General features: G+C 46.3%; 1 protein-coding gene across 2 annotated transcripts in view; it reads right to left on the bottom strand.

The window, feature by feature from the left end:
- The window catches only part of DOCK5 (dedicator of cytokinesis 5), a 291,277-nt gene extending 268,865 nt beyond the window's left edge, over positions 1–22,412 (bottom strand). For both annotated transcript variants that reach the window (XM_030201825.1, XM_030201826.1), the window contains exon 1: positions 22,015–22,412. In XM_030201825.1, the coding sequence (XP_030057685.1) occupies positions 22,015–22,057 (43 nt within the window). In that variant the 5' untranslated portion in view covers positions 22,058–22,412. The remainder of the gene's footprint in view (positions 1–22,014) is intronic.
- Positions 22,413–22,749: the final 337 nt, after the last annotated feature.

Raw genomic sequence — 22,749 nt, 5'->3', positions numbered from 1 at the left:
GACCCGCAATCTCCGTTTTTCGTCTTCCTCCGTGGCCATGCTTCCAGGAAGTAACGCTGCAGTGCTGATTCGTTGAATCCAGTTCGACGTCTGACGTCAGACGCCGAACTGGATTCAACGAATCAGCACTGCAGCATTACTTCCTGGAAGCATGGCCACGGAGGAAGACGAAAAACGGAGATTGCGGGTCGGACCTCGGCGCCAGCAAAAGTAAGCAGCGGGGGAGGGTTGACGGCGGGGAGGGGGGCCAGGGCGAAATCTGCGGGGGCCCAGGCCCCTGTGGCCCCACGCAGATACGCCCCTGGTGCAGAGTAACTAGCAGCAAATTACACAGTATAATCACTAGGTGTCACTGTGCTTGATAACCATTCAGCAAGCTACATTTTTTTATTTTTTAGTTATTAACATTCACAGAATTTACAACACATCTGAATCACTAACAGCCCAACAGGGTGAGGGTGGGGGATGGTGCTCATGTGGGAAATGCACTCAGAGTATGACTCACAGATTGTGTGCATGTGTGCTTGTGTTTTGTTTCTGTGTGGATATGGTTGTTAGATCTGTACCGATCTATGACCAGGAGAATAGAGAAAAGGATACAGATGCTTTGAAAAATGCAATTCCTTAACTGCTATGTTTCCCTTTTTGGGGAGCTTATTTCTTTAGAATCCCCTGTCCAAACTTTTGAGTCTGATGTATCTTTTCAGCTGTTTTTACTCCATGTCAAATGTTACCTCATTCCATTACATTTTGGGAGGATTATTTTCCCACAAACATTTTGTACGCCTTATGTATAATTTTTCACAACACCTCACTGGTTTAAAAATAAAAAAATGGGGAAAGCATACAGAGCATTCTGCAGTTTGTGTGGAGCATTTTTGAGGGGTGGGGTTTGAGGCAGGTTGTAGAGCAATGAAGCATTTGGGAAGAGTAATTGTAGGGTTGGCGCAGTTGTGGAAAGGTAACGTAGGGTGGTGGGAGTAATTGTGGCAGTAGTTTTTAGGGATGTAGCAGTTGTTTTTCGGGATGTGGGTAGTTTGCAAGATGCTGGGGCAGTTGCGAAGGATAGTTTTAAGGGGCATGGGCAGTTTGTGGAGGGGGTAATTTTTTTGGAGCGGTCACCTCCCCATCCCATTTGGCCTATTTTCAAATTCACCACGTCTTTTTGACATTTTTTTTCTTCATATCAAGTTTCATCCCATTCTGTTTACATTTTCAGAGAGTTATTTTGCCCCTAGATAGACAGACATTTCCGATCCCTTTTGTATAATTGTTCACAACTTCCACTAGGTTGGAAAGAATAAAAAGGGAAAGTTGTTGAGATACCACTAGGGCGTACTAGGAAAAAAGTAACAAAGGATTATTTGAAGAAGTTGGCAGAGCTGCGAGATATGCTACGCATGCTTCTGTTAATAGTAAAAGTTCCCCTTTCATCAAATTGCCCTCAGGCTCTTTTGTGATTGAAAGCCGGATGTCCATAACAAGAAAACAGAGAGAAGACCTGGGAAGAAGACCAAAATGAGACACAAGAGATAGGAAAGCAGGTGTTTGAAAGAACAAATTTGGGAGCAAGATCCTGGGAATTAGGGAGGCATTTTTATTTTATTATTTATTTATTACATTTGTACCCCGCGCTTTCCCACATACAGCAGGTTCAATGCGGCTTACATAGTAAAGAAAAGCATTACAAAGTACATGTAAGAAGAATATTATAAACTGTGGTAAATATAATGGCAACAATGCCCAAGAATAATGAATTGGAGTAGGGGAGGTAGACAAGGAAAGGATAGGATAGGTAAAGGGAAGGAGATTGGGGGGGTATGGTATAAAAGTTAGAGAATAGAAGGGTGAAGATTGAGTATAATGTGATTTGGCAATTAGGTCAGAGGTGTGATTGGTGCCAGATTTAGTGTCATCTTCAGAACAGGGGTAGTGTAGGTGGGCTGGTAGAATTAAGTTGGTTGGTTAGGGTAAACTTGCTTGAAGAAATGGGACTTTAACATTTTCCTGAATGGTAAATATTTGTTAATTGCTCGGAAGGGTCTAGGTAGTGCATTCCAAAGTTGATTTCCCAGAAAGGAGAAGCTGGATGCATAGTAGGTTTTGTATTTGATACCTTTGCAGTTGGGAATGTGTAAATTGAGATACGTTTGTGATGATATAGATCTGTTTCTAATTGGAAGGTCTATCAAGTTGTTCATGTAGGTCGTGGATTCTCCTGATATGATTTTATGGATCATTGTATGGACCTTGAACTTGAAGTATATTCTCTCTTTGATGGGAGCCAGCGAAGCTTCTCTCGAAGGGGTGATGCCCTTTCAAATCTTGACTTGCCAAAGATAAGTCTTGCTGCTGTATTCTGGGCAGTCTGAAGACTTTTCAGGACTTGGGTCTTACAACCTAGAAAAATACTGTTGCAATAATCGACATGGGTAATGACTGTAGATTGAACCAGGTTCCTGAAAGTGTTTAAGGAAAGATATAATTTAACTCGTTTTAGAATCCACATCATATTGAACATTTTTTTCGTGGTGAGCTTAGCATGGATGTCGAAGGATAAGTGGCTGTCTATCGTAATTCCAAGGATCTTTAGGCTATTGGAAATGGAGAGAGTAACATCTGGGGTATTGAGAGTTGCCGGGAGAAATGGGGAGTATTGAGAAGAAAGACCTAGGCATTGAGTTTTTTTCTTTGTTTAATGAAAATTTAATGTATTTAATTTATTTATTTAATGAAAATTTATCTATTTATTTAAAGGCATGAGGCTTGGACAAGACCTGATTTCAGTTTTAGGTGCCCATAGGCAAGACGAGAGGGTGAGAGGCTTCCTAGAAGTAATCATGCCTCTGCTCTCACCTGCTAGTCCCTACACCCTTTGGTCTGGAGAGCAGTCCTCTGGTAGCAATGCCAAAAAATACAATCCGTTGACATCACACGCTGAAGGACCTGCAGTATCCTTCCCTCTCCTCCAGAGGGTGGGGTTCCTCAAGGACTATCAATATATAAGGGCTAACAGGTCCTGTGCTGATTTTTGGTGTTGTTGCAGTAGAGTCGAGGCAGGGTAACTCTCCAAAACAAGCCACACTGTAGTGACAAGCCTGGATGGAGGCATGGCAGTGGTGGTGCCAATTCAGTGCTTAATGAAAAACCGGTACTGAAGGTAGTTGCCTATGCTTTCTATGCCTAAATCTGGGTTGGGTAAGTATGGGATCTCATCTGCTCAGAGAAACTTATGAGAAAGACCACAAAAGTTGGATATGGACCGATAACCTACAAGTGCTGAATTTCCACAGCAGCAAGCTGGGATATGCTCTCAGTAGTGTGGACAGGTTGGGCTGATTAATGTTTATCTGACCTTATCTACTATGTTATGTTAAAAATCAGGCTTGTGCAAGTTTCACACAATTACATCACAAACAAAGGCAGGAACATATTCTTAGGTGTAAAATTCAAGAACTGCCTCCAGGGCAGAACATTTGATTCCCTTTCCCTGTCAATCATAATCTACTCCTTGCCGCACTATCCTCATTTGGATTCCAGGGCTGTGTCCTCTCCTGGTTCTCCTCTTATCTCTCTCACCATACCTTCAGAGTACATTCTCATGGATCTTCCTCTACCCCCATCCCGCTCTCTGTTGGTGTTCCTCAGGGATCTGTCCTTGGACCCCTTCTTTTCTCAATCTACACCTCTTCCCTGGGCTCGCTGATCTCATCTCATGGTTTCCAATATCATCTTTATGCTGATGACACCCAGCTTTATCTCTCCACACCTGACATCACTGCGGAAACCCAAGCCAAAGTATCGGCCTGCTTATCCGACATTGCTGCCTGGATGTCCAACCGCCACCTGAAACTAAACATGGCCAAGACTGAACTCATTGTCTTTCCACCCAAACCCACTTCTCCTCTCCCTCCACTCTCTATTTCAGTCGATAATACCCTCATCCTCCCCATCTCATCTGCCCGCAATCTCAGAGTCATCTTCGACTCCTCCCTCTCCTTCTCTGCGCATATTCAGCAGACAGCCAAGACCTGTCGCTTCTTTCTCTATAACATCAGCAAAATTCGCCCTTTCCTCTCTGAGCACACCTCCTGTACTCTCATCCACTCTCTCATTACGTCTCGCCTTAACTACTGCAACCTACTCCTCACTGGCCTCCCACTTAACCATCTATCCCCCCTTCAATCCATTCAGAACTCTGCTGCGCGTCTTATCTTCCGCCTAGACCGATATGCTCATATCACCCCTCTCCTCAAATCACTTCACTGGCTTCCGATCAGGTACCACATACAATTCAAGCTTCTCTTATTAACCTACAAATGCACTCAATCTGCAGCCCCTCATTACCTCTCTACTACTACTACTACTACTATTTAGCATTTCTATAGCGCTACAAGGCGTACGCAGCGCTGCACAAACATAGAAGAAAGATTGTAAGCTCTTTGAGCAGGGACTATCTAATAGACAAAAAATAAAGTAAGCAACTCAAATCAATTAATGTGTACGCTCACAGGACAAATCCCTCCTCTCAGTATCCTTCTCCATCACTGCCAACTCCAGGCTCCGCCCTTTCTGCCTCGCCTCACCCTATGCTTGGAATAAACTCCCTGAGCCCATACGCCAAGCCCCCTCCCTGCCCATCTTCAAATCCTTGCTCAAAGCCCACCTCTTCAATACCATTTGATGCAGCTGCCTTCAACACTTCCAGAAGAGCTGTGCCATAGCCACTACCCAGGTACCTTATGGAAAATGACACAAAGACACACCTACAGAGAGAGTGTGGTTGCTGGGATGAACATGCACTTGGCCTGGTCTGTACTTTATTAGGAGGATGGCTGAAGGCACAGGGAACATGCAGGGAGTTATGTTGCCGGAGAACGTGGTGAAGGCGGTTATCTTAGCAGTTTAAAAAGGGGTTAGACGGTTTCCTAAAGGTCAAGTCCATAAACCACTACTAAATGGACTTGGGAAAAATCCACAATTCCAGGAATAACATGTATAGAATGTTTGTACGTTTGGGAAGCTTGCCAGGTGCCCTTGGCTTGGATTGGCCGCTGTCGTGGACAGGATGCTGGGCTCAATGGACCCTTGGTCTTTCCCAGTGTGGCATTACTTATGATCTTATGAGTTGCATGTACAGTAACATAGTACACACACCCTATTCTTTTCAATTCAAATCAATTCTTGGTTAGCATTCTAAGAGAGACAAAAGCAAATAGTTAGTGTGAGATTTGAGAAACATTAGAGATCAATGGATTAATGCATGAGACTAAAAACATTAAGGAAAGGATAATGGATGATACTAGGAGGTAGAAGTCACGATGTATTGTAAAGAAGCAGTCTTTGGGAAGAGAAAGGTTTTTCAACCGTTTAACCGTTTAACATAGAAAACATAAGGAGTGGCAAAGCAGGCTATAAGTTAGTAACCAAAAGGTAAAAAAATCAAAAAACTAATAACATCCCTCAATGAAATGCTTTATGCAGTTGTAATAAGTGGAGTATTAAATGAATACATGAAACTGGAAGCCTTATAGTCCAAGAAAACCTTTAGCCATCCAAACACATTTTTTCAAGTATTTTAGGAAACTTGGCCATACAGAGAGTAATCCAAACAAAGATTCTAGCCCTGCATGAGCCTCAAACAGTTATGATTTTATATTTAAAACTTTGCATTATAGTATAAAAAGGAACAATATTCTTTTTGAATAACTGTAGCTTATAAATAACAAATAGAAAACAATAATATAGATCAAGAACAATAACCCCCCCCCCCCCTCATCTCCACCCTCCTCCACTTTCACAAATATCCATTCACCTATACTCCCTCGCTGCCCCACTTACAAAGGCGCCAGAAAGGACCAGAGCTGTTATAGCCCTTCCTAGTACAGCCACAGGAACACAAATGATCCAATTCCAACCAGCAACTGAAATAAACTCCCTGCCACCCTCTACCTTTCCAACCCCCAATTCCAAGAAACACACTGCAGCAAATATTAGATTTAATCCACCCTGTTAAAATATCCAGAGGGACAAAATACAACCTGCTCTGTACGCCCTAGCAGGAAAGAAACATGTCCTATGAAGCACCCGGCAGATACCAGCACTCCCTATACTCTCGAACTGTTGTTTTTTTAATCTGTGGATGAATAATAAACCATCCACAATCTCAGGATTCAGTCTAGCTCTCCTTTCTTCCAGTCTTTCCTGCAACAGAATATGTCCTCTCAGAAGACATGCTGGTATCAAGAACGCATATGATTCCCCATGCAACTTTTGCTAATTTAGGCCAACTCTTTTGTTTATTTTTCCAAATTGTCAAAACATTAACCTCTACATTAGTAGAACATAAATAGCACCATTATTCCCCTCCCCCCTTTCCCTGGTCTACATGATGTGGAAGGCAGGGGCGTAGCCAGACCACAGGTTGGAGGGGGCCATATTTTAGTCTGCCGCCCCACCGCCGCTCCCCACCCACTGCTGCAGCAAAGTACCTTGGCTGGCGGGGTCCCCAACCCCCGTCAGATAAAGCCTTCTCCAACGCCGGTTTCTGGCGCCGCCACATTGCCTGCTCTGCTCTCTCTTCCTCCTCACATTCTGCACGCTCCTTTAAGTGAAACTGAGCATGCTCAATTTCACTAAAAGAAGCGTGCAGGACGTGAGGGGGAAGAGACAGCAGAGCAGGCAACTTAATAGCGTCAGAGACTGGTGTGGACAAGGCTTCAGCTGGCGGGGATTGGGGACCCCCGCCAGCAAAACCAGGGGCCCGAAGGAAATTTGGATGGGCCCAGGCCCCCGTGGCCCCATGTAGCTACGCCACTGGTAGAAGGATATGGAAGTGACACACCAATATAGGAGCACTTCTCATTCATGGTGTGCTGCACAGCCACACAGGTCATACACCCAAAAGCTAGCCTGTAGTAGAACTGTGCTAGGACGGAGAATGAAAAGCCAAGAAACATATATAGTTGGAGGACAATGAACCCCTTATCCTCTTCCACACTCCAACCATCTCTCCTGTAAACTCTTCCTGCTGCTGCCATGCTATTTCTTTGGATCGATGCAGAATAACGAGTCCACTCAGCCCAATACCACAGTCTCCCATAAGATGTAACAAGGGAATGACTTATTTTTGTGAAAAAAAGGAGATGGTGTTACTCGCTAATCCCCTTTCAGTTTGAGACGCAATCATAGGTCTCTGCATTTCAGAGCTACCAAACAGAAGCAATTTGAAAGGCAGTTGCTAGGCAGGCAATGCAAGGGGGGGGCCTCGCACTGGAATTTTCTCTCTCCTGCTGCTGTCAGGACACAATCACCCAGGTCCCATCAGAAGGAGGAGACGAGAGAGACCGCAGCGCGGGGCCCGGGGAATTTTGCCCCCCTTGCCCCCACCTCTCGGCAGCCCTGCTTCTAGCATTTCAGAACAGCACTGTCTTTCCTAAACAGTGGCCCCTTTCCATTCCCTTCACCCCTTCCTTGCTCCCTTTATTCCGCTCCCAGTAACTCTGTCTTTTTTTTTTTTTTTTTTTTACCTTAGCTGCTATAGGTATTACTTTGGTAACATAAGTAAAATTGTCATGTCATACCAATAAAGTTTTCTGAATCTGTCTTTGTCAGCATCTGCTGCATTTTCTGTAGCCTAGCAGCTACCAATGGGGAAGGTAACTCCTCTATTGGATAGGCTGCTGGGAGAGGCAGGCGCCAGATAACTGGCTGCAGGAGGAGGCGGGAGCAGTAGCTAGGATACAGAAGCACTTCCTTCTTGTGTTTTCCTGTAGCTCTGCAGTATGGAGCTTGCTGCCCCAGATCTACAGGCTTACAGGGAAAACATGTTGGGGTTGCTCAGGCACCCACAGAGCTGGCACCTATGCCAGTCAGGGAGAGAGTGAAAGCCAAAAGGCCTGCTCCTGCAGCTGGGGGTGGCTGCCGCTGTGCTGCCCGTGTGAATGGATGGCACAGAGAGAACCGGAGACGGATGGGGGCACGAGGCAATAAACTGGAGAGAAAAAGAACAGAGCCAATGTTGGGCAAGTGAGAGAAAGACACAGGGCCCAGAGAAACAGTGAATGGGAGAGAGAGAAAGAAGGAAGGAACAATGCTGGAGCTGGATGAAAGGAGAGAGAAATAAGCAATAGGAAGGGAAGGCAGCAGTCAGTGGGTCCCTTGGGCAGGGAAAGTTGTAGTTGGGGCTGGGGGAAGAGGGCCCCAACAATTATGGCTGTGACTGAGTGAGCAGGTTTTAGAAGCATCACACAGACAACTAGACAGACACAGATGATCGCAAGCCTTACTCTCTCCGATGCTAAACAGTTCTTTAATTATTTTCTTCAGTCCAAAAGACACCACCACTCGCCAGTCCTCACATCACTATTTGCATGCTACTTGCCACATTAATAACCCGCGATGGTGCCTGCTCATGGCACGCTATTTGTGTGGCGGCAGTGGTGTGCAAATGTAGCAAGTGAGCACCAATCAGGGTCACTGTTCCCCATGATGTTATCATATAAGGGTGGTGCACTGGGGGCCAGATGCACTAAACTTAACGAGCCAGCAACGTGGTTTTTAAATTGGTTCTAGCCATATTCCTGTCATGGTAGCAGCTAATGAAAACAGAATGCAAATGAGCTAATTACTATTATAATGTGAATGCGATGCACTACCGTTTCCGACTCCATGCACAAAAGCAGCCCCTACCTTTACCGTGCAAATTTTAACAGGAGGTGTGGACCTGCCAGTTCTTCATTATCGCAAGTAGGAGAAGGGGAGAAACAAGGCAGGGAAGATGGAGCACAAAAAGCATAGTATACCAGCTTACACGCAGCTTCTTTGCGTTTATGAAAGACGTGCCATATATTTCTTTTTCAAATTACATTTACTTGCAAGAAATTGGGGGGGGGGGGGGGGGGGGGGGGTAGTACCGAAACATAAAGCATAAAAGTAATGGTGACTTAACAAAAATGCAAGGAAGACAAGGGTCCATCAAAGAAACAGAGTCTGTGGGAAATGGGCTTGGTTTCACCCCCAGCTGTTCCTGCTGCTTCCTTCTATTGGCCGGCTGACATCCTAGAACGCCCATCTTCCTGAAGATGGACTCTCATTGGCTGGCTGCTGTCCCAACTCCTCCTCCCTGCAGGGCTTTCCTGATGACATCACTTTAGAGCTGTGAACTGATTGGATCTGAACTTCCTGGTGTCCCCCTCCACAGAAAGGGGCTAAACCAATTGGACAGCATCAGCCTGGGATGTCCCGAAGATAAGCAGGTGAATTTTAACTTCACCCACTTACCTTATGCGGGCCTTGGCTGAATGTTGCTGGTGGCCGCATAAGTCCTGGCGCAGCCCCTTGGCCCTCCCCTGATGGCCCTCTTTTTTGGGGGCCGGTCAGAGGCGATATTCAACAGCACTCCCCGCTTTACTGCTGTTGAATATCTATGGTTGGGCAGCGACAGGTAATTTAAGCAGGCAGGAGAGGCTCCTGCCCGCTTAAATCGCTTTGAATATTCGCCTCAAAGACATCCATGTTCCACATTTCCTAAAACTAACATATTCCATCTAATAAATTTAACATAGAACACTTTTTTTTCCTACCTTTTTTTTGTCTGGGCATTTTATTTTTCAATGCATATTGGTCCCACTTTCTCTTTTCTGCTTTCCTGTCTTGTCTTCTGCTCTTTTTCCAGTGGGTGCTGTCCATCTGTCCTTTCTCCACTTTCTGTCTGCTTATTCTGATTTTACCCTCCTGCTCTTCAGTCCTCCAGCTATATTTCACTTACCTATCAACTCTTCACCTCCTTGTCTCACCCCCCCCCCCCAGCTCTCCTGTCTCATTCCTTTTCTTGCCTCCTATTCACTTCTCTTTCACCCACTCCCTATATTACTATAACTCTACACTCTATATTCACCATCCTCCTCTCACTCATCTTGAGAAATCCCATGGGCTCTCACACATGGTTCCCTTCCTTCCCTCTTCCCACATCCTTGTAACCCAGCATCTCTTCTCTCATTCTTCACCCACACTTGTAGCCCAGCATCTCCCTGTCCCTCTCTCTCCTCCACCCCTATGATCCACTCATGTTCCATTTTCCTTCCCCTCCACCCCTATGGTGCAGCAGCTTTCTGTCCCCCCTCTCTTCCCCTCCTCTCCTATGGTACAGTAATTCTATGTTCCCTCTCTCTTCTATTCCCCCTTATGGTCCAGCAGCTCCTTGCTCCCCCCCCCCCCCCCCAACCAAAAAAGGCATAGCTTTAATGTTAAATAAGTCTGTAGCTCAGAGGAGAGAGTGACAGCAGGAAACCCAGGTGGCGCAAATCCTGATGCTGTGCTCCTTCCTGGGTTGTGCATGCGGCAAACAATGTACTGGAAGTGAAAGCCTACTAAGTGTAGTTTACCACCTACATAACCCAGGAAGAAGTATGACATTAGGGTTTTTGTAGCTGCATCTCATGTGGATCCAACGTCTCTCTCCTTCTCTTCCCTCCATCCCCCAAAATCCAGGATCTCTATGCTCACTCTCACTACAGCCTGGAAGTTCCCCCTTTCCCTTGCCCCCTCCCCACACTCTGGTATTTCACCCCTCTCTCATGTCACCTTAGCCCTTCACAGGTCTGCATTTCTCTCCTGTAACCCTTCCTCTGCAGGTTCAGCACCGCCCTTATTATGGGACCAGCACCAGAACCTCTTCCACATCCTCTCTCAGCCCCCCCCCCCCATGAAGCAGCACCTCTCCCCCATCTTCCCTGAGCCCACTCCAAGTTCACCACCTTCACTCTTCTTCCCCCAGCCCTCCCCAGACCTCACTCTCTTTTCTCTTCGGCCCTGGGCACCTTCTCCCATGACTCCAGGACCTCACCTTCTTCTACCCTCAGCCCCTCTCACCTTCTTCTGCCCTGAACTCCCCTCCCCCACTGTGACTCTGGCACCTCACCCTCTTCTGCCCTCAGCCTCCCCTCCACGGTGACTACAACAACTCACCTTCTGCCCTGAACATCCCCACCGTGACTCCAGCATCTTAGCATCTTACCCTCTTCTGCCCTGAACACCCCAACTGCAACTCTGGCACCTCACCATCTTCTGCTCTGATTCCTCCCCCCCCCCCCCCCAACTGTAGCACCTCAGCCTCTTGTCTTGAGCCACTGTGATTCCAGCATCTCACACTTTTGGCCCTAACCCCCCCACACACACTGCAACTCCAGCACCTCACTTTCTTCTGCCCGTCCCCCGTCTCCACAACTCCAGCAAGTCAACTTCTTCTGCCTTGAGCCTCACCCCCATGACTTCAGCACCTCACTCTCTTCCGCCCTGAGGCCTCCCCGTGACTCCTGCCTCAGCCTCCACCCCCCCACCCCCGTGGATCCAGATCCTCATCCTCTTCCGACATCAGCTCCTCTTCCCCTCGTGACTCCAGCACCCCTTTTTCACCAGCCCTCTCCTCCGGCGGTCAACCCTAACCTCTTTGCCAAGGTCCTTTTATTAAGATGCTCTAACTACTAAGAAGCCCATAGGAATAAAATAGGCTTTTTAGCATTTAGCACTCGCTAATCATTAGCATGTGCTAAATCCGTTAGGACACCTTAGTAAAAAGAGCCCTTAGTGTTGTTTGAAAGATACAACTGTCCGCTATTTAATACGTCCATCCCACTCATGATATTATAAACTTCTATCTCGGTCATCTCTTTTCCAAGCTGAAGATTGTGGCCAAGGGTTTTCATGTATCATTGCCTAGATTGCTAAAAAGTCCTTCTGGAATCAGGTTCTCAGGTCCTAGGAACAAGGAGGTTTGATTAACAGGAGGCAGCATGACATCACAAGGCTGAAGCCACTCCACCCAAGGAGGTTTTAATTCTCCCAATGCAGCCGCTGCCATCTTGGTACACCCAAAACAATGTAATTGATACAGTGATAGGGTTACCATATGGCTCCAGAAAAAGGAGGACGGATTGAGCCAGCCGGGTTTTACTTCCATTGCTTTGAAAGCAATGGAAGTAAAACCCGGCTGGCTCAATTAGTTCCATTAAAAGCAATGGAAGTAAAACCCGGCTGGCTCAATCCGTCCTCCTTTTTCTGGAGCCATATGGTAACCCTATACGGTGACAAACTGTGCTTACTGGTTTCAGGCCAGATAATGGGCCAAGCACTCTCTTGCCATCTCTTGTTAATCAAACCTTGCCTAGGAAGGGCTCGTCAGCAGGTTCTAGCTCCAAGTTCAGTCCTTCCCCTCTCACTCCCTTGGCATCCCACACTACAGACTTCCTGTTTATCTCACTTTGTCTAAGATCTACATGATGAAAGACTGAGATGTATCTACTGAAAGACACCCTCCCCCCCCACACCTAAGCTGAAAAAGAGGTTGATGGCTCATTTATGAAAGCATCACGCCAAAACATCAGCCAGTAAAATTTTAAATTAATTAAAACTGCAATTTCTGCACTTCAAGTAACAATGTAGCTCAGAGTGTCTTCCCTGGGAGTAACAGATGAGTCAGCGGTGGGGGAGAGATCAGCCATTTTTCTCAGATTATATATTCCCTATGGGAAGCCATGACAGCAAATTACTCTCAACCCCCACTGTCCAACTACAGAATGTTGTGTTTGATATATGTTGGTTTTTGCAGTTTAAAGGCACTATATTATTGATAAAACCTGCATTTGAAATATTGACTGAGGTGACTGACCAAATGACCAGTGATCAATCAGGAACTATCAATGAGAGCAGAAAGACTGAAGTATTACTTGCTGTGGACTCTTTGATGATAGTTGAGGCAGTGAGGTTAGAATAGGGGTCCAACAGACCATGGCTATGGACCTCAAGATCCCTTCAGTGCAGCAGGCAGTTAGCATGGAGATATACTGAGCCCACAAGTCATCCTCTTACAGGGAAGACAGGGTGAGAAGGAGACTGTCAGTACATGTGAGCTCAGTGAAATTCTACTCTAAATTGCTGCTTCTACTGCCATTAGGCCCATCATTGCCACTACACAGGGAGCCGTGTGGAAGGAAAGCTACTACTTATTCCTGGGATGGGTAGCATGGAATCTTGTTATTCTTTGTGATTCAGTCAGGTACTTGTGACCTGGATTGGCCCATGTTGGAAGCAGGATTCTGGGCTAGATAGACTATCAGTCTGACCCAGTATGGCAAGTCTTATTTATTTATTTGGTTCACTTGTATCCCACATTTTCCCAGCATGTGCGGGCTCAATGTGGCTAACAAAGTTACAATAAAATTGCATAATACAACAGGATATAATAGTAAAATAAAAAAAGTAACAAATACAGAACATAAGCAGCTAAATAAGAGAATACAGATGGGAAATCAGGAGCAACAAAAGGGAAGCAGACAAAGGCAAAAAAGAGAGCGTGGAAATCTGACAAATGGAAATAGGGGATTAAAGAGCAATGGGGGCTTTGGGATAGGCTTTACTAAACAAATAAGTTTTTAGTAATTTCTTATGTGAAGTCAGTCCAGTTCTGTCTGACATAGGCGTCAACATTTCAAAATGTCTGAGGGGTACCAAACACCCCCTTCCTAACATTCACTGTCACCCACAGAACTGGCTCCTGGAGCACAATGTAGGGGAGACAGCAGAAGCCATAAGTCAGGACAAGGGACAAAGGTGAGAGCAGAAGACAAAGGTTGCAACTGAGGAGATGCAATGAGGTTCATGGACAGAGGCCACCGTGACAAGGGCAGCCCCCACCCAAACCCTTTGGTCTAATCCCAACACCCTTGAGCTGAGCTATGAAAAGAATCCTGCTGAGCAGTGTGAAACTTGCTCACTACTAAGCAGAGCTGTCTCCAGACTGATAACGGACTATATTGCTCTTCTCAGACCTCCTGCTCACTGACAGCCTCCAGTTATAGCAGCCTGGCCCCTAACTAGATAAGCCCTGCCGAATGGGTCACACCCAGATTTTCAGCAGCACTTACCTAGACAGTGCTGCTAAAAATCCAGACAAACCATTCTTCTGGAGTAATCTGGGACGGAGTCTGGGCACAGCCACTAGACACCTAGTTAGTGGCAATATTCAGACTGCTAACCAGGTAACTGCCTGGATAAAGTTAGAACAGCAAAAAGGCTGTCCTTTATCAGTCACCTATCCAGGTACCAGTCTGAATATTGCCAGGAACCAGATAGGTAGTGCCACCCAAGTTATACCTGAATATTCAGTGAAGGTTGGTATCTGGGTACTGGTACTGAGTATAAACAAACCCACAGCTGCTGGTGTTTAAACACATGCCAATGGCTATGGGCAGGGCAGGTGTGAGAAATTCAGGGACCCAGGTCAGAAACAGGGGAGGGTGCCCCAAAGCTGAACTTCAGCCTATGACTTCTTCAGCTTGAGGCAGGCTTGCCCTGTTTGCCATCCCCTAACGCCGGCCCTAGCTGCAGGTTGAATGTTGACCTGTACATTTCTGTATCGCTCTCACAATTCTGTTAAGAAGGAAAAGGGACTGCGGGCCCAATTTGTAATTCTGCAACTTGTCAACTAAACCAACAATTTCCTTTTGCATTATCATTGGAAATTAATCTTTTATCAAGTGAAAAAAATCACTTTACATATACTCCTGTCTCATATGCACACAGAAAAACAGCAGGTATTCCTTCTTTGAGACTGCTGGTGTAATCTGAGATTTTCAACCCCTATATTAATGCTGCAAAGAAATATCCTGTTCCTGTAAAGGAAGTGCAAAATATTTATGAGAAAAGATACAAAGCTAAAAACAGGCTCTGGCCATGCCAGGATGCTAGTAACAGTTATGTGGAGCCAGTCTGACACAGAATCAGAATTAATAGCAGAGAACCCTGGGTCTGATGTGTGCTTAGTGTACTATCATTCCTCCAGAATTATAGTCTCACTAATCCTAAGTGAACAGATGCATCCAGTAAAAAGACCTGCAGTGAAGTGCAGTGGAGTACAAGAATGACCAGCAGGATGAGAGATATCTGAGCGCTGAACATATGCAAAGAGTGTAGGAGGCAGGTCAACAAACTCATTGGAAGAGTGAATGAAATTGTATTTTACCCTGGCTGACCTACATTGTCCATACACCGGTACTATGTAAGCCACATTCAGCCTACAAATAGGTGGGAAAATGTGGGATACAAATGTAACACATAAATAAATACTGCTCAGTGACAATAGGAATAGAACGAGGTCTGGTCTTCAGGATGACTAAGGGGCTCATTTTCAAAGTACTCAGACTAACAAGTTCCATAGGTTACTATCCTGCTTATTTTTGAAGGAGAAGGTTGGCCATCTTCCGACACAAATCGGGAGATGGCCGGCCTTCTCCTGACGCCGGCCAAATCGGTATAATCGAAAACCGATTTTGGCCGGCTTCAACTGCTTTCCATCGCAGGGCCAGCCAACGTTAAAGGGGGCGTTTCGGCAGGGTACGAAGGCGGGACTGGGGCGTGGTTACAAGATGGCCGGCTTCGGCCAATAATAGAAAAAAGGCCGGCTCTGACGAGCACTTGGCCGGCTTCACTTGGTCCATTTATTTTTAGGATCAAGCCTCAAAAAAGTGCCCCAACTGACCAGATGACCACCGGAGGGAATCGGAGATGACCTCCCCTTACTCCCCCAGTGGTCACCAACCCCCTCCCACCCCAAAAAAGTTTTTAAACATTTTGTGCCAGCTTCTATGCCAGCCTCAAATGTCATACCCAGCTCCATCACAGCACTATGCAGGTCCCTGGAGCAGTTTTTAGTGGGTACTGCAATGGACTTCAGGCAGGCGGACCCAGGCCCCATCCCCCCCCCCCTACCTGTTACACTTGTGGTGATAAATGTGAGCCCTCCAAAACTCACTGTACCCACATACCCATAAGGGCTATGGTAGTGTTGTACAGTTGTGGGTAGTGGGTTTGGGGGGTTTTGGGGGGCTCAGCACACAAGGTAAGGGAGGTATTGCACCTGGAAGCAATAAGTCCACTGCAGTGCCCCCTAGGGTGCCCGGTTGGTGTCCTGGCATGTGAGGGGGACCACTGCACTATAAATGCTGGCTCCTCCCACAACCAAATGGCTTGGATTTGGCCGGGTTTGAGATGGCCGCCATTAGTTTCCATTATCGGCGGGAAACCAATGGCAGCGATCTCTAATGCCGGCCATCTCTAACGACGGCCCAAATGTTGAGATTTGGCTGGCCCCGACCGTATTATCGAAACGAAAGATGGCCAGCCATCTTGTTTCGATAATACGGTCAGGTATGCCGCTTTACGGGGCCGGCCTTAGAGATGGCTGCCCATATAGATGGCTGGCCCCGTTCGATTATGCATGCCCCTCTATGTAACTTACCAACCTGTTTACTAAGCCGCACTAGCAGCTGCTGCGCAGCAATGCGGACACAGCCTATTCAAAGTGAATGGACTGTGTTGGCATTAGCGCACGGCTTAATAAACAGGGGAGGGTTAGTTTGTAAGACTAAGTGCTTTGAAAATATGCCTCTAAGTTCTAAGTTTTCTGAACCAAGCAGTACTACAAATCCATGCACTCAACTGGGGGGGGGGGGGGGGGGGGTTGAGGGGGAGAGATCTGGGATAGCTTCATGCTGTTTTCTTTGAGAGGATGAAGCTGTACAATCTCTCTACCCTGCTGTCCCCCAAGTGTACAGCCTGAAATGTTTACCACAGGTGCATCTACTTAAATCAGTGATTTTCAATCTTTGTTCACCTTGTGGCACAGTGACAAGATGCAAAAATTGTCAAGGCACACCATCAGTTTTTTAACTATGTATATTATTTAACAAGTATTAAGATTGTATTTACAGTTCAATAATTGAAATTTTAAACATTGTGCTATCTTTATTGCCACAAATAACATGCATTCAAAATCAACAATTTTAAAGCAAATCCCACACTGCTTTGGGAATTAAATTCCAAACCAGAACTGGTCAATAAGTCTCCAGTGGCCACACAACGCTTCCTGGGAATGGATATGTTGGATGCCCAGGAGAAAGGTAAGGGAAAATTGACTGTTTAAAATTATAGTCAATTCCTTGAGGTTTACAGTGTACCTCAAAGGAATTGGCTATATTTTTAAACAATCAATTTTCCTCTACCTTTACACTGGCAGCATAGAGTTACAGGAGTTTTCTTTCCAGTGTTGCTACAGAATTGGCAATTTTAGGTCAGACTCATGAAAAGAAAACATCTTTGCTTGCTGCTGCCTTTTTCCCTCTCCAGCCATCTCTGTCTTTTACCTCCTGGAGGGATTCGGTAAGGCACAAGGCAAAAGACAGGAAGGGAGAGTAGAAGAAGGTGTTGTTACAACATGGAAGAGAGGAGAGGGAGGGGGCAGAGGGAGAGACTTGAGAGACAGTCTGGCATTTGTTTGGAGAAAGGGACAGAGAGATGACTGGAAAGGGAAGATAATTTGGTGGGCACCAGGCAAAACACAGGAAGGGAGAGCAGAGGAAGGCACTGTTAATGGCGGGGAGGGGAGAGATTTCAGACTGAAAGGCATTCCAGTGTGTGGAGATTGTAAGCTCTCTTGAGCAGGGACTGTCCTTCCCCATGTTTAAACTTGTACAGTGCTGCGTAACCCTGGCAGCGCTATAGAAATACTAAGTAGTAGTAGTAGTAGTAGAAGGGGACAGAGATATGGCTGGAGAGGGAAGGCAGCAGCAGCCAATCCCAGAAATGGAGGGAGAGCTGAAAGTCACAGTTGGGGGTAGGGCTGGGGGGGGGGGGAGGGTTTACTGTACTCTCCAGTATTGGCTCTTGGAATCCTCCTGCTCGTGTTCTGCGGTTACACTGCCAATTGCTTTGCTCTACTCGCTCTGAGTCCTTGCTCCCTACTCCTCTTAACACTCACCCCTCCCTACTACTCCTACACTAATACTTGTTTGCCCAGTACTAAATTGCCACTACACTACTTGCCACGCCACTCTCAAACATGATGTGCCTTGAGGGCACGCTATTTAACTGTGTGGCCGCAGTGGCGGGCAGTGTAGCAGCAGCCAATCAGGATCCTCCTTGTATGATGATGTCATGCATGAGGGTGAAGACAGGGAGCAGTAAGACCGTCATTTGGTTGTAATGTAGAGTAGAATCAGAGGGAGGCGGTGCATCAGGGAGGAGGGCAGTTTTCCGCAGCTCCCAGTTCCCGTCGGAACCCTGCCAGGAACTACTTATATGCCGCAGGATTCCCACCACTAAGCTGTTCATCGCGACGCAATTGAGTTGGCCGTTCTTTGTGGCACACCACTTGAAAAACACTTAAATCTACTCTAGCCAAAACAAAAGAAAAAAAAAACACTTTACAAGAAAACTTGATTTTTTTATAAACTGGGGTAAGCAGGAGCTTGGGCCTTCTTGGTCACTCCTGCCCTGGGTGATATTCAACTGCTTATTAATCTCCTGTGTTCCCACAGCAATTCGCCTTGGGGCTGCCAACTAACTGACTGCAAAATCATCCAACAGGGCTGATTCAATCCTGTGTCTACCCCACTGCTTATATGGGTTTGTAACCCTGTTTTTCCTAGGGAATCCAATTGAGAAATCAGAACTACAAATCCCTACATGCAATGCTTTGGCCCATCAGGGTTCTGGGCCAACCTGTAGCCAGCTGGCAACCTTACAAGACTAGCAGAGGAACTGAAGCTGGTACATAAAATAAAGCTTTTGATTACTGTTAATCTTTTCTTCCTCTCTGAAGGGTAGAGGTTAATTTAGGGGCCCCTTTACTAAGCTGCATTAGGTGCCGACACGTACCTAACGCAGCTTAAAATGGTGAGACATGCTCAGGTGACCTGCAATAAGAGCTTATGTAAATGCACTAACCGCATGCTAAAATATTTTGATTTTATTTTTTTGAGGGGGCACGTCTGGGGGCAGTGAGAGGGTGTTCCTGAGGTAATCAGTTAGCACACCTACATTACCACACACTAACTGATTAGTGCAGGAATAGCACGTGAGCCTTTAATGCCTACAAAATGGGTGGCGTTAAGTGCTCACATGGTAATTTTCTTTTTAAATGGCTGCACGCTAATGTCAACAGCACACGGCCATTAATACAAAAAAAAGAAAAAGGCCATCAGTAACGTTCTGTGGACACTTCTGGCCCTATTAAAAACAGTGTTTCAAATAAGAAAACCTTTCCCCCTTTGTTTTTGTTCTCTCAGTTTTAGACCGGTGTCCTGATTAGCCAGAATGTACTGTATTTGGGTTTCTGCCAGGTACTTGTAAACTGGATTGGCCACTGGTCTAACCCAGTATTGCTACTGTTATGTTCTTATGCAATTTTTACAGCTGCAGTAAAAATGGCCTTAGTGTGCGGGAGAAACCTGTGCAAGGGCACACTAAGGCCACTTTTTACCACAGTTTTGTTTTTGTTACATTTGTACCCTGTGCTTTCCCACTCATGGCAGGCTCAATGTGGCTTACATGGGGCAATGGAGGGTTAAGTGACTTGCCCAGAGTCACAAGGAGCTGCTTGTGCCTAAAGTTGGAATTGAACTCAGTTCCTCAGGACCAAAGTCCACCACCCTAACCACTAGGCCACTCCTCCGCTCCAAGTAAGTTTAGTAAAAGGACTCCTTAATTATTTGGACTGTCCTGCTCTCTGTTCTGTTGTTTTTAATCTTCCATCCCACTATGGTTTGTTTTGCTGCTCAGCCTCAGATTAAATAGGACCCTTTAAGTATCCAAGCTTGCTAACTGGATCCGATGCTTCACGCTAATCCAGTTCTTGTTTTGGCTCTCTGTAGCTGAGAATTGCACCCTTGCTTTTAAATCAATGAAGTCAGAACTACAGCTTACTTGGATTCAAATGATAGGGGGGGGGGGGCTAGAGTGGATCAAGTATCCTGAATAAATGGAGCTAGTTGGCAAGGCTGGAAGATATATGCCCTCTTAGGTCTCCCAAGATGTTAACAGAACCCAATGTCCAACTGCCATAGCTTCAATACAAAAATACCAGATTTAGGGCTCTTTTTATTAAAGTGTGCCAACAGATTTACCGCACGCTAAATTCTAAGAAACTCATATGAATAAAATGGTCTTCTTATCATTTAGTGCACGCTAAACGTTAGCACACCTTGGTAAAAGGAGCCCTTACAGGCCGATGCTGAGAAGTAAACGCGGGCGCTAGAGGCCATTACCACCAGACTAGCACCTGTGTTTACAGGCGAACAATGTTCCAAAGGCTCTACTGTGGGGAAACGAGCTCACTAATTGTATGCAAATGCAGGCAAACAAGGCCATTTTCTATTCTCCCCCCCCCCCCCCCGCCCCCAATGCTCAGAAAAAGCACAGTCAAAAAGCACAACCTTACCGCCAGCTTGGAGCTGGCGTTAGGGTTTTCAGGCTACCCAGCCTAGAACCCTGACAAGAAAAGGAGGGGAGAGGCTTACCAGGGACCCAGAAGAAAAGTTGGCATGGGAGGGGCACAGAATATTGTTGCCGAGGGTAACAGTCGAAATGAGCTTCATTGATCACATTTGCTTGGGAGTAGCTGGGGGGCGACTGCTTCTGTTGTTTTGGTGTGAAAAACCGCTTCCCCCCCCCCCCCCCCCCGGATTTCAGCCTGTTGCTTGCATCTCTTCCTCCTCCTTCCCTCCTACCCCCTCTTGCGTTCTGGGCATGTTCGAGAGCTGTGCTTAACGCACATCTCTTGAGCATATGCGCCAGACACTATCCTCCCCCTTAACTCCCGAACAACTTCCTAATTCTCAACACTATGAGAATGCCTATACTTGCATCTCATTAGCATTCAGCATTAGGGAGTTGTTCTGATGTGCTGTTCTGGCACTATTCAGTACCGCCCAGTACCGCGCAGGAGTTTTGAGCATTGGGGCATTAATGCATTACCCCAAACCATCCTGTCATTAGCAGATTGTAAATCACACATATAATTCTGTCCTGACTCCTGCCTTCTAACTTTCAAGATCTCAACAGACCTAAACTACACAAAGGGAAAGCTTGCACCTTATTATTAAATTGCCATTAAGACTGGCCTGTACCTGGGTCTATAGTAACATGATATTTCCCAGGAAAGGCTCAGCTGACCCAGAGGAACTGCTCACTCACTCTGCTTAGAGAGCCATTGGTTCTCCACTATGATGCTCAGTTCCTGAACACTTTCATATCACAACCCAGACCAGCATCACTCAAGTTCTGGAAGGTTACGGTCAGAGGGGCATTCCAGTGGGAGTTAGAAAATTGTGCTAGGTGGTGTACAATCACATGTACTGTAATTGGCAGGTGGTCTGACATCAAGAAAAGTGACACAGCTGGCACAGCACCATGTCTGATTCATCCCTAAACCCATTGTTCACCAGCCTCAGAGACTGTTAACAAAGGAAATTCAAGCTGAGCTCACAATGCAGCGCGGGAAAGATCCCAATGCCTCAAGGTTTACTGTTGGTGTGACAGGGGAGGATCACAGCTTGAACGTCCTTGGTGAGGTTGGCTCAGCAGTAAAAAGAGCGTAGGTCATTCATTAGTCTTGTGGCACAAAGAGCGATTAGCTGGGATCACTCGAAACAGCAATCAAGGCATGTCTTCTTTTTCACCCTGCTGTCCTCACGTTACTTATTTTGACAGGTTTAACAGGGTGCAGCCGCATCGGGGGTGTGGGGTATTACACATGTGGTCCTGTAATTACCTTTCTCCAGCAATACTCATAATGCAAATCAAAGCAGTTGAAACACTCTGTGGCAAAGGGACGATCAAAGTGATTTAAACACAACATTCATTCTCTTCTCAGAGCTATTCCCACAATCCTCCCCCCACCTAAAAAAAACGCAAATCCTAATCTCTTTGTACCTCTTTCATTACTTTTAGAGGCGTTCGAAATATTATCAACGAAATCGTCAGGGAAAAATACCCAACCAGCCCCCTGCCTGCGTGCCAAAGCTATCAGCTTTGTCAGATTTAATTCCACTTGCAACTCAAACCGAGATTTAACAGAAAAATCAGCGTGACATTATTGAGCGAAAACTCTCTAGTCCTTGCTGGAAACTGCAGAGACTAAGGAAGGTCTCCCTCTGGAGGGGGCGGGGAAGCAGTACTCACCGACCCCGTACTTTTCTCTCTTGGTGGGGATCCAGCGGGCCATGTCTACTCCTGACAGCCTCCTGCGTGGCTTTTTCAGAGGTCCCTGCCCTCCTGTGTCCTTCTGCCCCGCTGCCGGCGCCCCTGCATCGTGTTGCGATTGTAGACCCACACAATCAGCTGGAGCTAGGGCCAGGCTGCATAAACTTCTTCTCTTTCCCTTCCTGTCCCGACTACAAATTCCAGAAGTGACAATCAACCTCCTCTTTTTCCCCTCCTCCTACTCTGATTCCTCCACGTCTGCTTCAGGGACGCATTGCTTTATTATCGCAGGTCGATTAGCGATGGGTGGCACTGCAGAAAGAGGTTGAGCCGGGGGGTCTCAGAATGCCGATCTGGACTGATCTCAATGTAGCAGCTGCTGGGCCTCAGCCGGGACGTGTTGTCAGAGCTACATAAGCAAACTTCTATTGCTTGCTCACTCTCTCTCTTTTTTTTTCTCTCCCTTTTTTGTTGGCCCTTTAAACTCCTCCTCCTAGAGTTCCTGCTGCCACCTATTGAAGCTTGATGCTTTTGTTGCATTTTCCTTTGAATATCTTTGCTTTCACCCCTTGTTTATAATTTCAACCTCTACCTGTAATAAATAGAAACAAAACAGAAAAAGATTATACCCTTTTTATGGGACGAACAGTACATGTTTTCACAAGCTTTTGAAGGAATGCCTTCTTTGGCTCAGAAATGAGGACATGACAAACC

The sequence above is a fragment of the Microcaecilia unicolor genome, chromosome 4 (assembly GCF_901765095.1).
Source record: "Microcaecilia unicolor chromosome 4, aMicUni1.1, whole genome shotgun sequence".
NCBI lineage: Eukaryota > Metazoa > Chordata > Amphibia > Gymnophiona > Siphonopidae > Microcaecilia > Microcaecilia unicolor.
The sequence above is the reverse complement of the archived record's forward strand: the minus strand, read 5'-3'. Positions and strand labels throughout refer to the sequence as shown.